The 15,006-nt window shown below is 37.4% G+C and overlaps 1 protein-coding gene across 4 annotated transcripts; it reads left to right on the forward strand.

The window, feature by feature from the left end:
* Nucleotides 1-2,854: 2,854 nt before the first annotated feature.
* Nucleotides 2,855-15,000, forward strand: LOC147820904 (tRNA N6-adenosine threonylcarbamoyltransferase, mitochondrial). Of its 4 annotated transcripts, none has more exons than XM_087203136.1 (8): nt 2,855-3,288; nt 4,564-4,809; nt 8,772-9,159; nt 9,755-9,959; nt 10,036-10,184; nt 11,038-11,168; nt 11,291-11,362; nt 12,929-15,000. In XM_087203136.1, the coding sequence occupies exons 2-8, from the start codon at nt 4,589-4,591 to the stop codon at nt 13,005-13,007; spliced, it is 1,245 nt and encodes a 414-aa protein (XP_087059262.1). In that variant the 5' UTR covers nt 2,855-3,288; nt 4,564-4,588; the 3' UTR covers nt 13,008-15,000. The 4 variants fall into 4 exon arrangements, with proteins under 4 accessions (XP_087059262.1, XP_087059264.1, XP_087059265.1 ...); XM_087203139.1 differs by lacking the exon at nt 2,855-3,288 and adding an exon at nt 7,523-7,761 and having other exon boundaries at nt 4,627-4,809; XM_087203138.1 differs by lacking the exon at nt 11,291-11,362 and having other exon boundaries at nt 2,857-3,288; nt 12,929-13,055.
* The last annotated feature ends 6 nt before the right edge of the window (nt 15,001-15,006 follow it).

The raw sequence follows: 15,006 nt of genomic DNA on the forward strand, positions 1-15,006 counted from the left end.
ACACCTCCCTTGTTTTGGATTTTTTTATTTTTTAATGCAGCCTAGTACCGCTTTAGCTGTTTTAACGGTTGCATATCACTCATTCCCCTTATGGTCACTAAAATCTCACATCTTCAACATGTAGCTCTCTAAACTGATGGCTCTCTTCTCATATACTCATTTACTAAACCAAGGGCTAAGACTTCTATTTCTGATAGAACCTTATCTTGATAGATTTTTAGCCTGTTGATTCACCGTGTATAGCTATCGGTAAATCTCGTTGACATGTAACATGTCTCCCATATTAATACATGAAACTAGTAGCAGTGGCTTAGGTTCTATTCATGAAGAAAACATGTAGCATCCCAGAACAAACCAATGCAGTTTAATAATCTTCAAAGAGGACAGATAAGAGTGATTTGCAAAACAATAATGTGGCTTATACATGTTAGTGTGTGAAATATGGACAGTTCAGTTCTGGGAAGACAGGCCTGAGTAAAATACTAAAACATTTGGAGTAGTGCCAGCCAGGGAAGGGGAAACAGGAGAAGAGGAATGATCCTATCCTTCACTTTGCCTAGTTTTAAGAAAAACCATGATGATGCATACGTTGTTGAGTATGTTTATGAGTGGCATTCTAACCATATATGAAATGCATGAGAGTCTAAACAAACCTCAGAGAGCCCATAGGCCTTTCCCTAAACGATCTCCTATAGTATTGTAAAAAACATGAAAAATGTATACCTTTATTATAGACAGCTAAGTTAGGTAGAAATATTATAGGCAGTCAGACTGGGCTAGGCCATCAAGGGAGTCAGTGCAGATGAGAACACATCAGAACTGTGGCTGGAGGTGCGTCTAAAGATTGAAATCACAATGGCCAGATTCACATACTTCGCTAAGGGATAAATGGAAAGTTTTAAGATTATTGGTCCCACACTTTTCAAATCTCACATGTAAATGGACTATTATCTCATTAAGGGGTGTCCCACCCTAAGACTAAAACTAAGACTGAGATTAAGAGTACTAAGACTAGGGGGCCGGGGATTTCCCTCAGTGGTTCCGCCGCCTGCCTTGCAAGCGGAGGGATCCGAGTTCGCTCCCCAGTACCAAAAAAAAAAGAGTACTAAGACTAAAACTAAAGACAAGACTAAGACTATAGATTATCAACCAAGGCTAATGATGTCATTCATATGCCCTTGCCACGTGCACCACCACTATTGGATCAATTGGATCAATGTTAGCTAGGCTGCTCATACTTGTAATCTTACTGGTTGATTACAATCCACATTGTACCCACCTCGTGATTTTGCTCTATAAAACTTAGAAAAGTGGGCTCAATGGCAACCACTTTCAGGTCCCCTCCTGTCTCTCAGAATCTATCTCTCAATAAATTTTTCCTGCTCTTAACCTCCTTTGTTCCTTAGAATTCATTCTTGGATTTCAGGAAACATGAACTCAGTGTGTCTGACATCTAGCAGGTTGGAAATTACATTTTTTCCTCTATATCACCTTCACTTGGTAAATACCTCCTGAGACTGGTATGTGTCCTTTGTTCAAGGGAAAAATAAAATCTCTTCCCAATGTGTGTTAGTTCTATTTCCTAATGTGTTCAGGCACAGCAGTGGCCAGAAGAGCCCAGATGACGGATTGACCCAAGGGTGGCAGTACCATCAGAAAGCACTGGGATACACCTAAATATAATTTGAATGAAAAAAAAAAAATCCTGATACGAAGGTTTTATGTCCAGACTGGATTTCCATGTATAACAGAAATACTTCTGTCCTATCCTTATGGGGTGGGGGGACACTGCACCCTAACGAAATTATAGCTTATTCTTTCTCCTGGAAGTTAGGAAAACAGGCTCCATAACCAGATGGCTGGGTTTGTAGTCCTAGCTCTTCATTTATTAGCTGTGTGATTGCAAATCATCCAAACCCTGGGGCCTAGCTGCCTGTACAATGAGGACGTTAAGTACCTCAGGGGTTTCTTGTGAGGATTAAATAACCTTACCTCAATGTCTGGCACATAATAATTGCCACTTTACTGTTACACATAAATGAAATTTTTTAAAAACAATCTCCAATTAAAAATTTTTCAACAGTGTTCTGTTAATTGGGCATTCACTTACTTGTATCCACTGTAGCTTGTACTGTGTGACTTTTCAACATGGTTTGGTCATCTTTTATACTGAGAACCACACATGGTGCAAGGCACAGATCTGCCAGCCCCAACCAACTTTGTATTATAAGGTTCTTGCTTACTAACTAACAAATTAAGCCTAGCGGGGAAGAATAAAGATTCTTGGGATAAATCTACTTAAACAAATGGTCACAACTTCACAAACCAATAGAAGACTTACCCAAAAAAGTGCAAGAATATAAGTATACACTATACTGAAAGTTGCATACACAGTAAGCAGGGACTATGTAATGCAACATGGAAAAATATTTACTCTTGCCTCTTTTATTATTTAATCTTTAGATTAATAGAGGAGGCACACACAGACCTTTTAGTCTCAGTGAAGGGGGAGATTTGTTCAGATTGAATGCCCAGAAACACTTTCATTCTCTAGCATTCCTTTACAGGTTAGGGCATTCCTAGTTTCTTTTTCTGATAAAGGTACTATACATTATTAAGTACAGTTATCTCCAAAGACAAAAAAAACAAACACTTTAAAATGCAGCACACTGTGGATCTTAACGCTGTGCATTCAGACAAAGTCGAATTCAGCACCTCTGGATCCGTCACTAGCTGTGTGACCTTGTAGAACCGAGACTTGAGTGAGCCAACACGGGGAGCGTTAGACAAAGCTGTGTGTTGCTAGGGTAACCAACTCCGGCTAAGAGTCTCTGGGCCCTGTGGATGACGTCACTTCCGGCGCGCTGCGTGCGGGCTTTTCCTGCGCGGGAGAGTAGGCGGTCGGACGTCTTTGCTAGCAGGGAAAGTAGGCGAGTGCTACTAGCTACTGTCGTCCACGAGGAAAGTGGGTGTAATTGCTCACCTTTCACCAGTCCACCCCTCGCCTTCTTGGCCTTCTTAGAGCAAACAGAAAGACCAGCGCTGCCCAAGTCGCCTGGTTCACCCGGGAGCTTTCTTGGCCTGAAAGGGAAGGGCTGCTAACAGTCTGCCCTGCCCAGATCGATTTACTGCAAACCTAAATCCTGCGGAGTGACTGTGGGGTGCACTCCTCGCAGCTGCTCCAGTCCTGCGGCTCCGTTCCGATATTATTTGCTGTTTTGAACCAGCCCCCTAATTTTGACCACTCACGTGGTAGGGAAAGAAGCTACTGCACAGTGAAATATTAAGGTGGTTTAGTGATGCACAGCTGGGTTTTTTTTTTGGTGGTGGGGGTGGTGGTGGTGGTGGTGGTGGAAAGAAGCTTGCGATCATGATAAACCTGTGGCAAAAGGGAGATTTAGTTCCAAAGGTTGTAATTTAGGAATAGTGTTGGGTTGCAGGTGGTTTTAATCGAGATGTGTTTATTTGGGACTAGCTGTATGAGAAGACTGTTGTTTCTAAACTAAGACTAAATCTTTGATTGCTTATGTGTGTTTTATATAAACTTTTTTATTCAAATTATTAAATTTTGTTTTGAAAAAATGTTTCCAGGAAATGAGATGCATTTCTTTTTATCTGTTTTATTTCCCTTTGTTGAGTTTCTTAAATCACATTTTGTCTTAATAATGAAAAAATAAATAGCACTTTCGGAGAACTATCCATGCAACTGTTGTACTGTAAGAGTATCTGTTTTATAAAGAATAATAAATAGTTCGCAAAAACAGCATAAAAGTAACAGTACAGGTTGAGCCTCCCTTAACCGAAATGCTTGGAACCAGAAGTGTTTTAGATTTCAGATTTTTTTTAAAAATATGAGTGTTTGAGGGGTGGTTGGAATATTGGCATATACATGAGATAGCTTGTGGATGGTACTCAAGTCTAAACATGATTTTTGTTTAGATTTTTATTTTTGTTTCTTATACACCTCATACATATAGTCAGAAGGTAATTTTTTTTTTTTTTTTTTTTTTGGTACCGGGGGTCGAACTCAGGTCTTAGCGCTTGCGAGGCAGGCAGCGGAAGCGCTGAACTAAATCCCCGGCCCAGTCAGAAGGTAATTTTATATAGGGCACTGTTTTTAACATGCCTGTGCTTTGGCTGACATGTCGCAGGTGGCATCATAGCAGTACTCAAAAAGTTTCAGATTTTGGAGTGTTTCAGATTTATGGATTAGGAATGCTCAGCCTTTAATACTAACAAATTATATATCTGTCTTTTGCCCTTTGGAAAGCATTGTCCTCATACATAATGTTATTTATATTCACAGGTAGCTAGGATCTATATAAAATTTTGATGACTTTTATAAACTTTCCTATAGTTCTCTAAAACTATATATTAAAAAATAAATAAACCAGGGGCTGGGCCAGTGTTAGAGCACTTACCTAACAGGTGCAAAGCCCTGAGATTCCCTAGTACCACAAATTTTTTTTTAAAAAATCAAACAGTATTCAATATTTTGTTTAAGTGAATGGGTTAATCACTAATATGTTTCAAGTAATGTTTGTTTCTGTAATTCTTTTTCAGGAATTGCCTATTAAGAGTAGGAAGTATGTTAATATTGAATAAGGCAGCAGGAGTTTTTTCTAAACCATCAAAAACAAAAGTTTATGCGTTTTCTCAAAGTTTTAATTTTCATCCCGGAACACAATATCTTCATAAAGTGGTCCTGGGAATTGAAACCAGTTGTGATGATACAGCAGCTGCTGTGGTGGATGAAACCAGAAATGTGTTGGGAGAAGCGATACATTCCCAAACTGAAGTCCATTTAAAGTAAGTAAACATGGTCTTAGTCATTGCTATCGTTAAAAAAAAAAAAAAAAAGTAAATGACACCATTCTTTTGTGTTTATCGTGTATAATAGTTAAGTTTTATGATCTTCCTTTGTGTAAAGTTTCCAATAATTGCTAAAGAAAACCTCAAACACCTCACCCTGGCTTTTACACCTCTCCACAGTATGATCCCAACCTCAGCTACTCTTCTTGTCAAAAACAAAAAACCCTCATTCCCAGCTCAAATATTTATCAGTGGTTTTCTCTTTAGAATGCCTTTTCCTGTCTCCACACATATGTTTCATATTCTCAACTGAAGTCCTAGGAAAGCATGACTTGCTCTATAGCCTTTCTATGTGTCTTGTCACCCGTTCAGGCTGAAGAGGTTTTTTTTGAGATTTGGGCAGCCTGAAGAAATGCAGAGCTGTGGACTGGATTAGACATCTTTATCCTCAGGTGCTTCTCTGATACCATTACGGCTCCCAGTTGCTCTTAGCTGTGCATTGGCTGCACATTCTCTATAGTTCCCAGCTGCTTAGACCTCCCCAGCCCTTGCCCATTCTAGATTTATAGGGCCATACACAATAGTGGCTTCATGCCAGTATTGACCCTGATTATACAGGCTATTTACAGGGAGACTGAGGTGCACCTGCACTGGGATTCTGATGACTCCAGACTTACTGTCCACTGGAAATCACACAACCCTCCAGCCTGAACCCTAGTGCTGCCATCTTGGGCTTCATTTTTTTCCCCTATATTATGTTAATCCCTGCAGAAAAAAATCCTATTCACATTTATACATAGAACTTGTGTTGATGCTTAAATACACAGTAATACACTGTTGTATTAAAGTTTAGAATGATGCAAGGTTTATAAATGCAGATATTTGAAGAGGACTACCAGGGAGATTATGTAAATAGGTGGGCTAGATAAAAGCAAAATATCTACAGGCGATAATTGAGCTCTAGCCAGTCGTTGCCATGCAGGAATCTAGGACCTATGTCATTAGATCATCAGAATTTTCAACCAGAAGTGGAAATCATAGTTTTTGATGCAGTATCTCAAGATTTTAAGTTATTAGCCGGTTCACAGTATAATGAAATATGCCTCCAAGCTGTATCAATTTACGTCTGGATAGTGAAAAAAACTAGTAGTTTTGGATCAAACTGGTATTGAATCCTGAGTCAAGGACTTAGTATTTATTGGATCTGCGACTTTCAGCAAGTTCTTTGTCCTGATTCTGTTTTCACATCAGTGAACAAAGATAACACCTGCCTTGGAGGATTAAAAATAATTTATGTAGGGCCGGGGATTTAGCTCAGTGGTTCCGCCGCCTGCCCTGCAAGCGCAAGGACCCAGGTTCGATCCCCGGTACCAAAAGAAAAATAAATAAATAAATAAAAATTAAAAAAAAAAAATAATAATTTATGTGAAGAAATAGAGTAATCTTCAAATGGTAACATCCTCTATGAAAGGGACTACGCTGGGTAATAAGGTACAGTGAAGTATTATTATCCTAATGAGAGGCATGTTAAGTAGAATAAAAGAAAGCTAGTAATGGAAGGGCAGCGTAAAGTGAGAATCACTGATTTCTGACTTTCTCGAGCTTTTCTTTTGAGACAGGGTCTCACTTTGTTGTTTAGGCTGGTCTTGAACTCACTTTGTAGCCCAAGCTGGCCCCAAATTCACATCAGTCCTCTTACCTCAGCTTCCTGAATGCTAGGATTACAGGCGTGCACTTTCATACCCAGCTATCTTAACATTTTGAACACATAAATGTGAATTTCACAAAAAGGCTGGTCCTGAGCATGTCATCTAAATTAAGTATTCCGACTAACTTAGGTTTATTCTGTATCACCATATCCAGCATATTTTATCTGTAATCTTTTTTTACAATTTACACATCTGTACTCTTATACATAGTCTTTCCCCCGGTAGACTTTAAGCCCCACGGTGATGGAGACCACCACCTTGTATCCAGATATATCAAGTCCTCAGGAACCTGGAAAAATGATTAGGCCTTTTGTTCCTAGTTCTTAGTATAGTCTCTGGAATCTATAATACACAGAAGAGGCACACAAAGGAAAGGAAAAGATGCAAGACAGAAGGAAGAAATGAGTGGAGGGAAAGGAACTTAAAGTCTCCGGAATTCCAAGAAAGTAAAGGTTTTGAGTAGGAAAGCAATAGGGTCAGTAACAGAGTGTCTTTTGTGCTATTCTCTGGCCTCCCAATATGGAATGGTCTCCAAGGACCACAGGACAGAGCCAGGAGAGTGCAATTAGAAGACTATTGAGTAGATGGTAGAGGGAGGGCTTTTCGTATTTGGTCATAGCAATGGGAGTGGTGTTAAGTGTGGAGAGTGAGAAGGAAAGAAAGGTAAAGGTGAACCTTAAAACCCAAATGATTATGGGGTTATTGACGCTGTGAATAGAGATAGGAATATGAAAAATGTATCTCTGAAGAATTAAGGTAAATTATAATATGTATGTGTTGAAATAAGATACCTTCTTTATATCTCCCTCATTGCCTAAAATAACACAAATGGCTTAATCAAAATACACAGTGCATGTTTAAATTTTTAAAAATTTTGTTACACTAAAAGACACATTGCTGTTAATCCTTTTCAAAATTCTCCCCTTGCGTCCAACACACATATCCCATTATTCTTCCCACTTTCTGAGGCAGTTCTGGAAGTCCTGTTTTTGTGTCTTTAGGAGGCATGATGAAAAATACAGTGAATGCTGCTGCCCAGTATCATCCAGTGGAAAGGCAGGCTTGTAAAAACATGACGGTAACCATGTGACTTCTGGCTCCTGCTGAAAATCAAAGTGATCAGAAATGTCAGCATTTTGAATTGATTCAGGACAGACTTCCGGCAGCCACCACAGCACAACTAAAGACATGAGAGAGGACTTCAGAACTGCTTCAGAAAGTGGGAAGAATGACGGGATAAGTGTGTTCAAAGCGAGGGAAAGTATTTTGAGGGAAATTACTGGTGACATGTTTTTTACTGTAATATATTTAAAAATTTTTAATATATTTTTATCATACCTCATATTTTAACTATTAAGCATTCATTGGATGCTCTAAGGATTTTTATTTTTGTGTATAGAAGTAGTAGGTCTTACAACATTGACTGTATGGAAGATAAATTTTGAGAGTCCACATGTATTTTGCACTCTGTATTTTATTGCGCTGCTCCTCAGATTATAAAGCAGTCACGTCCTAGCATATTTGTTGGCAGCAAATGTGCCGCCTCATTCTTTACATTTGGTATTTGGGGTGACCATGCATGCATTGTCTTACATGGATCAAAAATCTCATTTACAAGTTTGGAATCAAACTTTGTTAGGATTGCAAGCAATTTACTCTCCTGCTATGACCTCAAGTGCAATATATTTAAAAATAAGTTCATCTTCACAAAATTATCTTCTTGTTTCTCACTGTTAGTATTTCTTTCGTTCTGGTCATTTCAGCCAGAAATCTGAATCTTTGATGCCTTCATCCATTAGTCCCATATATCCAGTTATCTATTACATTTTGCGAGGTTCTCTGTCTCTTTCTGTCCATTCCCATAAATCACCCACTTTAAGATACAATCATTTCACACAAATGCTTTTGCTGTAATCTCTCAAAATCTCTCATCTACAAGGAGATTAATTTTTCTAAAGTATAATTTTATCCTGTCTTTCCCTTGTTCGGGACTTGATTTAATTCATCAGCAAGCAAATCTGTGGGGATTTTATGCACAGGTTTGGAAAGGTAGAAACATTATCCCCTTAATCATTTTATATTGAGTTCTTACAGTGTGCTACATTATAATGCACAATTTGAAGAAGCTGAATATTTCCAGCCCTATAATGATTAATTTGGAATCATGCCTTTAGTTACAATATTGTCATTTTTGTTTCTTTGTCTTTACAATCTTCAGTGTATAAAAAGCTACCTTTTTGTTTCTTGCAGGACAGGTGGGATTATTCCTCCAGTAGCTCAGCAGCTTCACAGAGAAAATATTCAACGAATAGTACAGGAAGCTCTTTCTGCGAGTAGAATCTCTCCAAGTGAACTCTCAGCGATTGCAACTACCATAAAACCAGGGCTTGCTTTAAGCTTGGGGGTAGGCTTATCATTTAGCATGCAGCTGGTGAACCAGTTAAAGAAGCCATTCATCCCCATTCATCATATGGAGGCTCATGCACTGACTATTAGGCTGACCAATCAAGTAGAATTTCCTTTTTTAGTTCTTTTGATTTCTGGAGGTCATTGTCTGTTGGCATTAGTCCGAGGAGTTTCAGATTTTCTGCTTCTTGGAAAGTCTTTGGACATAGCACCTGGTGACATGCTTGACAAGGTAATTATTTAAGAATTAACTTCATTCTTTCTTGTTATAATGTTTATTTCAGTTAAATAGCAATAGATGCACTACTGCTATGCATCAGAGTATTGCTCAATATCTTATTAAACAAAAGGTTCTGTCATTAAGCGCACAATCGCTGGCACCGTAGCCAAATAGATTTCTTTTTCTTTTGTTTTCGAATACTACAGAGCCTCTTGCCACATATGAAAAAGACACAGCTAGTTTGATCCCCGGTACCAAAAAACAAAAACAAAACAAAGACACAGCTACCAACAGCTGAAATGATAAGAAGAAACAGTAAGGCAGGCTTTCCTCTTTGGAGTTCATCATTAAGCAGTCATGATAACTTCAAGCCTATTTTCCAGCCCCAATAGGAGAGCAAAAGTAGCGGACAGCATTTGGCCACTGCTCATCAGGTTGTCGTAGGAACAGGGTTTTCTGCTTTACTGAACATCAGCTATACCCCACATTTGTCAAAATGTAGTGTACAGCATTTTATTAATTTTTCTATTCATTTCCCTTGCGCCTTTTGGTTTCAAAATGTATAATTTATGACTTATTTTTTAAAATATATTTTTGTTTTTGATAGGTGGCAAGAAGACTTTCTTTAATCAAACATCCAGAATGCTCCGGCATGAGTGGTGGGAAAGCTATAGAACATTTGGCCAAACAAGGAGATAGATTTCATCTTGATATCAATCCACCCATGCATCTTGTTAAAAATTGTGATTTTTCTTTTACTGGACTTCAACATATTATTGATAAAATAATAATGCAAAAGGAAAAAGAGGAAGGTATATTTCCAGTTAGTAAAGTTGGACAGATAAATATTCCTGGGTTGTGCCTAAAAGTACCTACTTATTTTTGCAGGTGTTGAAAAGGGGCGAGTCCTGTCTTCAGCTGCAGACATCGCTGCTGCGGTACAGCACACAACAGCGTGCCACATTGCAAAAAGAACACACCGCGCTATTCTGTTTTGCAAGCAGAGAGACTTGTTATCTCAAAGTAATGCAGTACTAGTAAGTTTTGTCATCTCACATAATAGTTGTAATACGCTTTGCGGTGTGTTATTTCCTTAAGACCTTGATTGACCTGTGTTTAGGACATATCCTGGCCCTGGCAGTGTGAAATTATGCAGAGCAGAAAAGACTGACACAGTCATTTCTAGCATAGATAAGGTAGCTTTATGGGCCAGGTACTCTTGTACAGCTTCTGTAGCAAAAAACACAATGCCACATCTCTCACTGGACTTGAAAGAGGGTTTACAATAAAGAAACCAGATGCAATAATTGCCATCACTATTTTTAGAAAAGTGGGCTGGTTTCCTCCATTCTTTAATGAAATCCCTTTAAATATACTTAAAAGTCTTGATAATCTTTCTGGCTAATGTATCTTACACTTTATTCTTTATAAAATTCTATAATAGAAATTATAAACTACAATAGAAATTATAAACTATATTGTATACTAATATTATAACCTATAATAAAATGTTTAAGTAATTTGAAAAGTTAAATATTAAATGAATGTTAATGGCTTTTTCAAGTTTATAGTAAAGTAAAAATGTTTACAGGTAAAAATTGCAGGATCTAAAAATATTGGTGTACCATAATGGCAGTTATATTTCAGAAATATTTAGAAAAAGGTTAGAAAAATATAAAATGATAGTAGTGATTATATGGTGACAGTAAAATTATTAGTGATTTTTCTCATCTCTAAATTTTATGATACAGGGATATCTCTTCCCCATCACCTACCCCAAAACGTGGTAGTTTTCAATTCTGTAAGGCTGATAGGTTCCTTGGGCTTAATTAACAGCTTAGTTTGTACGCGTGTGATAGTTGTTAATTTTGACCTTCTCAATTCTTTCAGGTTGTGTCTGGAGGTGTTGCAAGTAACTTTTATATCCGAAGAGTTCTGGAAATTGTCACAAATGCTACGCAGTGCACTTTGTTGTGTCCCCCTCCCAGGCTGTGCACTGATAACGGCATTATGATTGCATGGTAAGCCACAGGATATGTGTTTCGTTCATAGTCATGTAACTAGTAATTACCATTTCATCATTCTAAATCCTTTTCTCTTAAATCTCTGGGCTGTTTGTTTTATTCTGATGACTTTTATTTAGGAATGGCATTGAAAGATTACGTGCTGGCTTGGGCATTTTACACAACGTAGAAGGCATCCGCTATGAACCAAAGTACGTGGTACCATTTATAAACTTTGTGCCAGTTACCTGATATAAGCCAAAGGCTGAATTTTGCTTTTATAATGTGAGATTTTCGTTGACATTCTGATGGTACTCGAAGGAAAGTTGCATGAATTTTTTTCAGGAACCTACTTGAGGTTGACATGTTATAAGAAATATTTTTGCTACAGAATCAAACTATAAAATTTTTGACAAGTCACAAGTGAGTTAGGAACCAGCCCTGGGTAGGGGTGATACATTTTCTTTTTTCGGGGACCAGAATAGAAACCATCTCCATAGCCTGGATTTCTGCAGTGTCAAAAGGCTCTTAGAACTAGCTGGTATGCTGGGGAACTTAAGGAAAACATGCAGAAAGCGTTCAGGTATGAGATTGAGTTGTGACTATGGTCTCATAGGGACAGCTGAGAAGTGCTCAGGCTGCTTCCTGCAATCCTTATTTCCTGTCTCAAATCAAAATTCCAGTAACCTACTTTATTATCAAGTTCTAGTCAGTTAATTCTGGAATACTAAAGGACAATTATGTTTCATAATAACATAATTCTCTTTTGGACTCTTTCATCTGATGTAAAACTTGTCAGCATGGAGCTGGGGATTTAGCTCAGTGGTACCTCCGCCTGCCTCGCAAGTGCAAGGTCCTGAGTTGGATCCCCGGTAACAACAACAACAAAAATTGTCAGCATGATAGTCTATAATGTGCCAGTTGTGCTACGTGTATTACACACTAATGATGTGATGGTGGATGAGCAGATTTGAGCTAGTGTGACAGAGCCCCTTATGTGGATGGGCCAGCCTGGGCCAGTTGATCTGGTGCCCTCTTGTGGCAGTCTTGAGGTTGGAGATGATGGCTTTTTCTGGGCTGGGGTCAGGTCAAAGTCTTATCTTGAGCAATAAAGAAAAGCAGAAATCTGAGGCTAAAATCACTTACTGAGAAAGAATTTTAAACAGAGAGTAGGAGGTGAGACTTGTCCTGCCACTAGTGCCAGAGGAAGGTTGGAAAGGAATAAGTCAGCTTTTGGAACCTCAGAGAAGAATACATACACCTAGGGGATTTCTAGAATGTGAGTGTAGGTTTGACTTTATGTGATAGAATGTCTTTAGCATTTTATTTTTTTTAGGTTTTTCTTTTTAGCATTTTAATTTTGTAAAAAATTATAAAGCATCTTGTTATTTTTATATTTCATTTTAAAATTTTAAACTTACTAATTTACTGTATTTGAGAGCAGTAAAAATCTTACTCAAAAACATCTCAAAGTGGGGCCAGGGATTTAGCTCAGTGGTTTCACTGCCTACTGGGTGTGCAAGCACAAGGACCCAAGTTCGATCCCCGGTACCAAAAAAAAAAAAAAAAAAAAAAAAAATCTCAAAGTTTATATTTCTTATTAATGAAGTGGTCTTTATTCTAGCTTGAGATTCCACTATGCTTGTATGTATGTAGTACTCATCACCACATACTATGAACTATACGTTAGATACTGCTTATCAGAATTCTGAAACATAGTTTGCAGAACTAGTGATGAAACAAGTATTTGAAATAATATGATTTGCCTCATGATGCAGATGTCCTCTTGGAGTAGATATATCAAAAGAAGTTGGAGAAGCTTCCATAAAAGTACCACAATTGAAAATGAACATTTGATTTCTACTTTTTCAAGTCTCTAAAGGTAATATTTCAACATTAAAGTTAAGTTTTCATGTTTTTGTGTATCAAAGTGTAGCAATATATTAATTAGTTATCAAGTGTTTTGTTATTCCCTTCCTTATATCCTTATTATTGAAATACAATGTCATAGTCTTACAAGAGAGCATAGCTTTTTTATTTACAAAAGCCAATATAAAGTATTTTGTGCAGAAAGGATGTACTGATGTTGGCAGTGGAAAGAAAAGCACTGGAAGAAATTCAGTGATTCTGTTGAAAACTGGCCCCACGTTATACTGCCTAGATCTTTTCTCCCCTTTACCAAATCAGCATATAGAAGCTATTTTTTGGCCTTTACTGAAACATCAGCCTGACTTCTACAGTGAGAAAGTAATTTTAAAAGGCAGTGGCAGCCTGGTTTTTGTTTTGGTTTGATTTTGGTTTTGGTTTTTGTGGTACTAGGGAATTAAACCAAGGGCCTCCACACTGAGCTACAGCTCCAGCCCTAGTTGTGTTGTTGTGATTTGTTTTTTAGAGACAGGATGTTGCTATATTGCCCAGGGAGGACTCAAACCTGCAGTCCTCCCAAAGTGCTGGGATTACAGCCGTGTGTCACTGTGCCTGGGCTTAAAGTTGTTTCTAATCAGAGAATTCCAAATCAAGACAAAAAGCAGATTAACACAATGTGTTATTAGATGTAAAAAGTGCATGTTATTAGATATCCTCTCTGGAATAAGTAAGTTTACTATATGTTTTTTAAAAACCCATCTAAGTGGAGATTTTAAAAATTCAACATGCATGTTCTCTATTAAGTATGTATTGTACTCTAGTTGATCACATATATTTACACCTATTATTTTACAAATTGTATAAATTCAGATGAAAGTAAGTCAGGTGAAAAAGACTTGTTTGGGGGTAATTTCTGTTGAATTTGAAACTTTGTACTGCAGATATCATAAGTTTATTGCATTTTTCCTGCCTAAACTAACTGATTATACTGTCTTGACTATGAGGACAATATGACTGACTATTTAATGCTCCTTGAGAGATCTGACCAGATTATCGATACTGACTCAAGTTTTTAACTTTCTAATCAGTGACTTGGTTTATTAGGTAACTGTTAAGGACCAAAATCTAGAAGCAAATATTTCTTATTTTAACTTTGCTTTAAGTGACTGTACTTTTGGGATATTCCATAAGTAATTCTTTTGTTAGAAAGATGGGTATGACTTTATGATCATCTGTTTTATCCTACAAATAGAAAATGATAAATGAAGGAACATATAGAAATAGTCAATGTTTATAAAGCTTTGCATTTGTTGATACTAAATTGTTATATAAGTATGGTAGAATTGTTTAAGAAATACCTTTTAAAAGTGGGTATTCGTTTGTGAATTCACATTTTACATTTGGATTTGCATTCTGTATCAATGAATCTGAATTCATAGACAAGTGTAATTATTTCTGGCCTGGATGTAGCTCAGTGGGTTCTGCCACCTGTCTTGCAAGCACAAGGTCCTGAGTTTGATCCCCAGTACCAAAAAAAAAAACAAAAACAAAAAGCAAGTATAATTATTTCCTGTGGCTATTACAATCAGAGTTCCTGTATAAATTATGGAAGATTTATCCACATTTCTTCCTACTATCATAAAAAGGGATACCCATAATCTGTGTTTTTAAATTTTCAAAGTTTGAAAATTGTTCCAGGTGCTATAATCCTGCATGTAAAAATTGAGTTTGTGATATGAAAAAAGGTAACTGCTGATAAAGAAAATGAACAAACTCTGGAAGCCTTCTGTAGCTTTAGGCATTTCAGTACTTAGCTATAAGAATGGAGAAAGGAAGGAAGAAGAGGAAGAGAGCGGGACACTGAAATAATTTTTATGGGAGTTGGTTGGTTTTTAGAAATTTTTTAAAAATTAAAAAAAAATTTTTTGGTACCAGGGATCGAACTCGGGTCCTTGTGGTTTCAAGGTGGGGGCCAGAACCACTGAGCTAA

This window comes from Heterocephalus glaber, unplaced genomic scaffold, assembly GCF_053883595.1.
Source record: "Heterocephalus glaber isolate CG9 unplaced genomic scaffold, H.glaber_assembly_v1.0 deba00001785, whole genome shotgun sequence".
Classification (NCBI taxonomy): Eukaryota; Metazoa; Chordata; class Mammalia; order Rodentia; family Bathyergidae; genus Heterocephalus; species Heterocephalus glaber.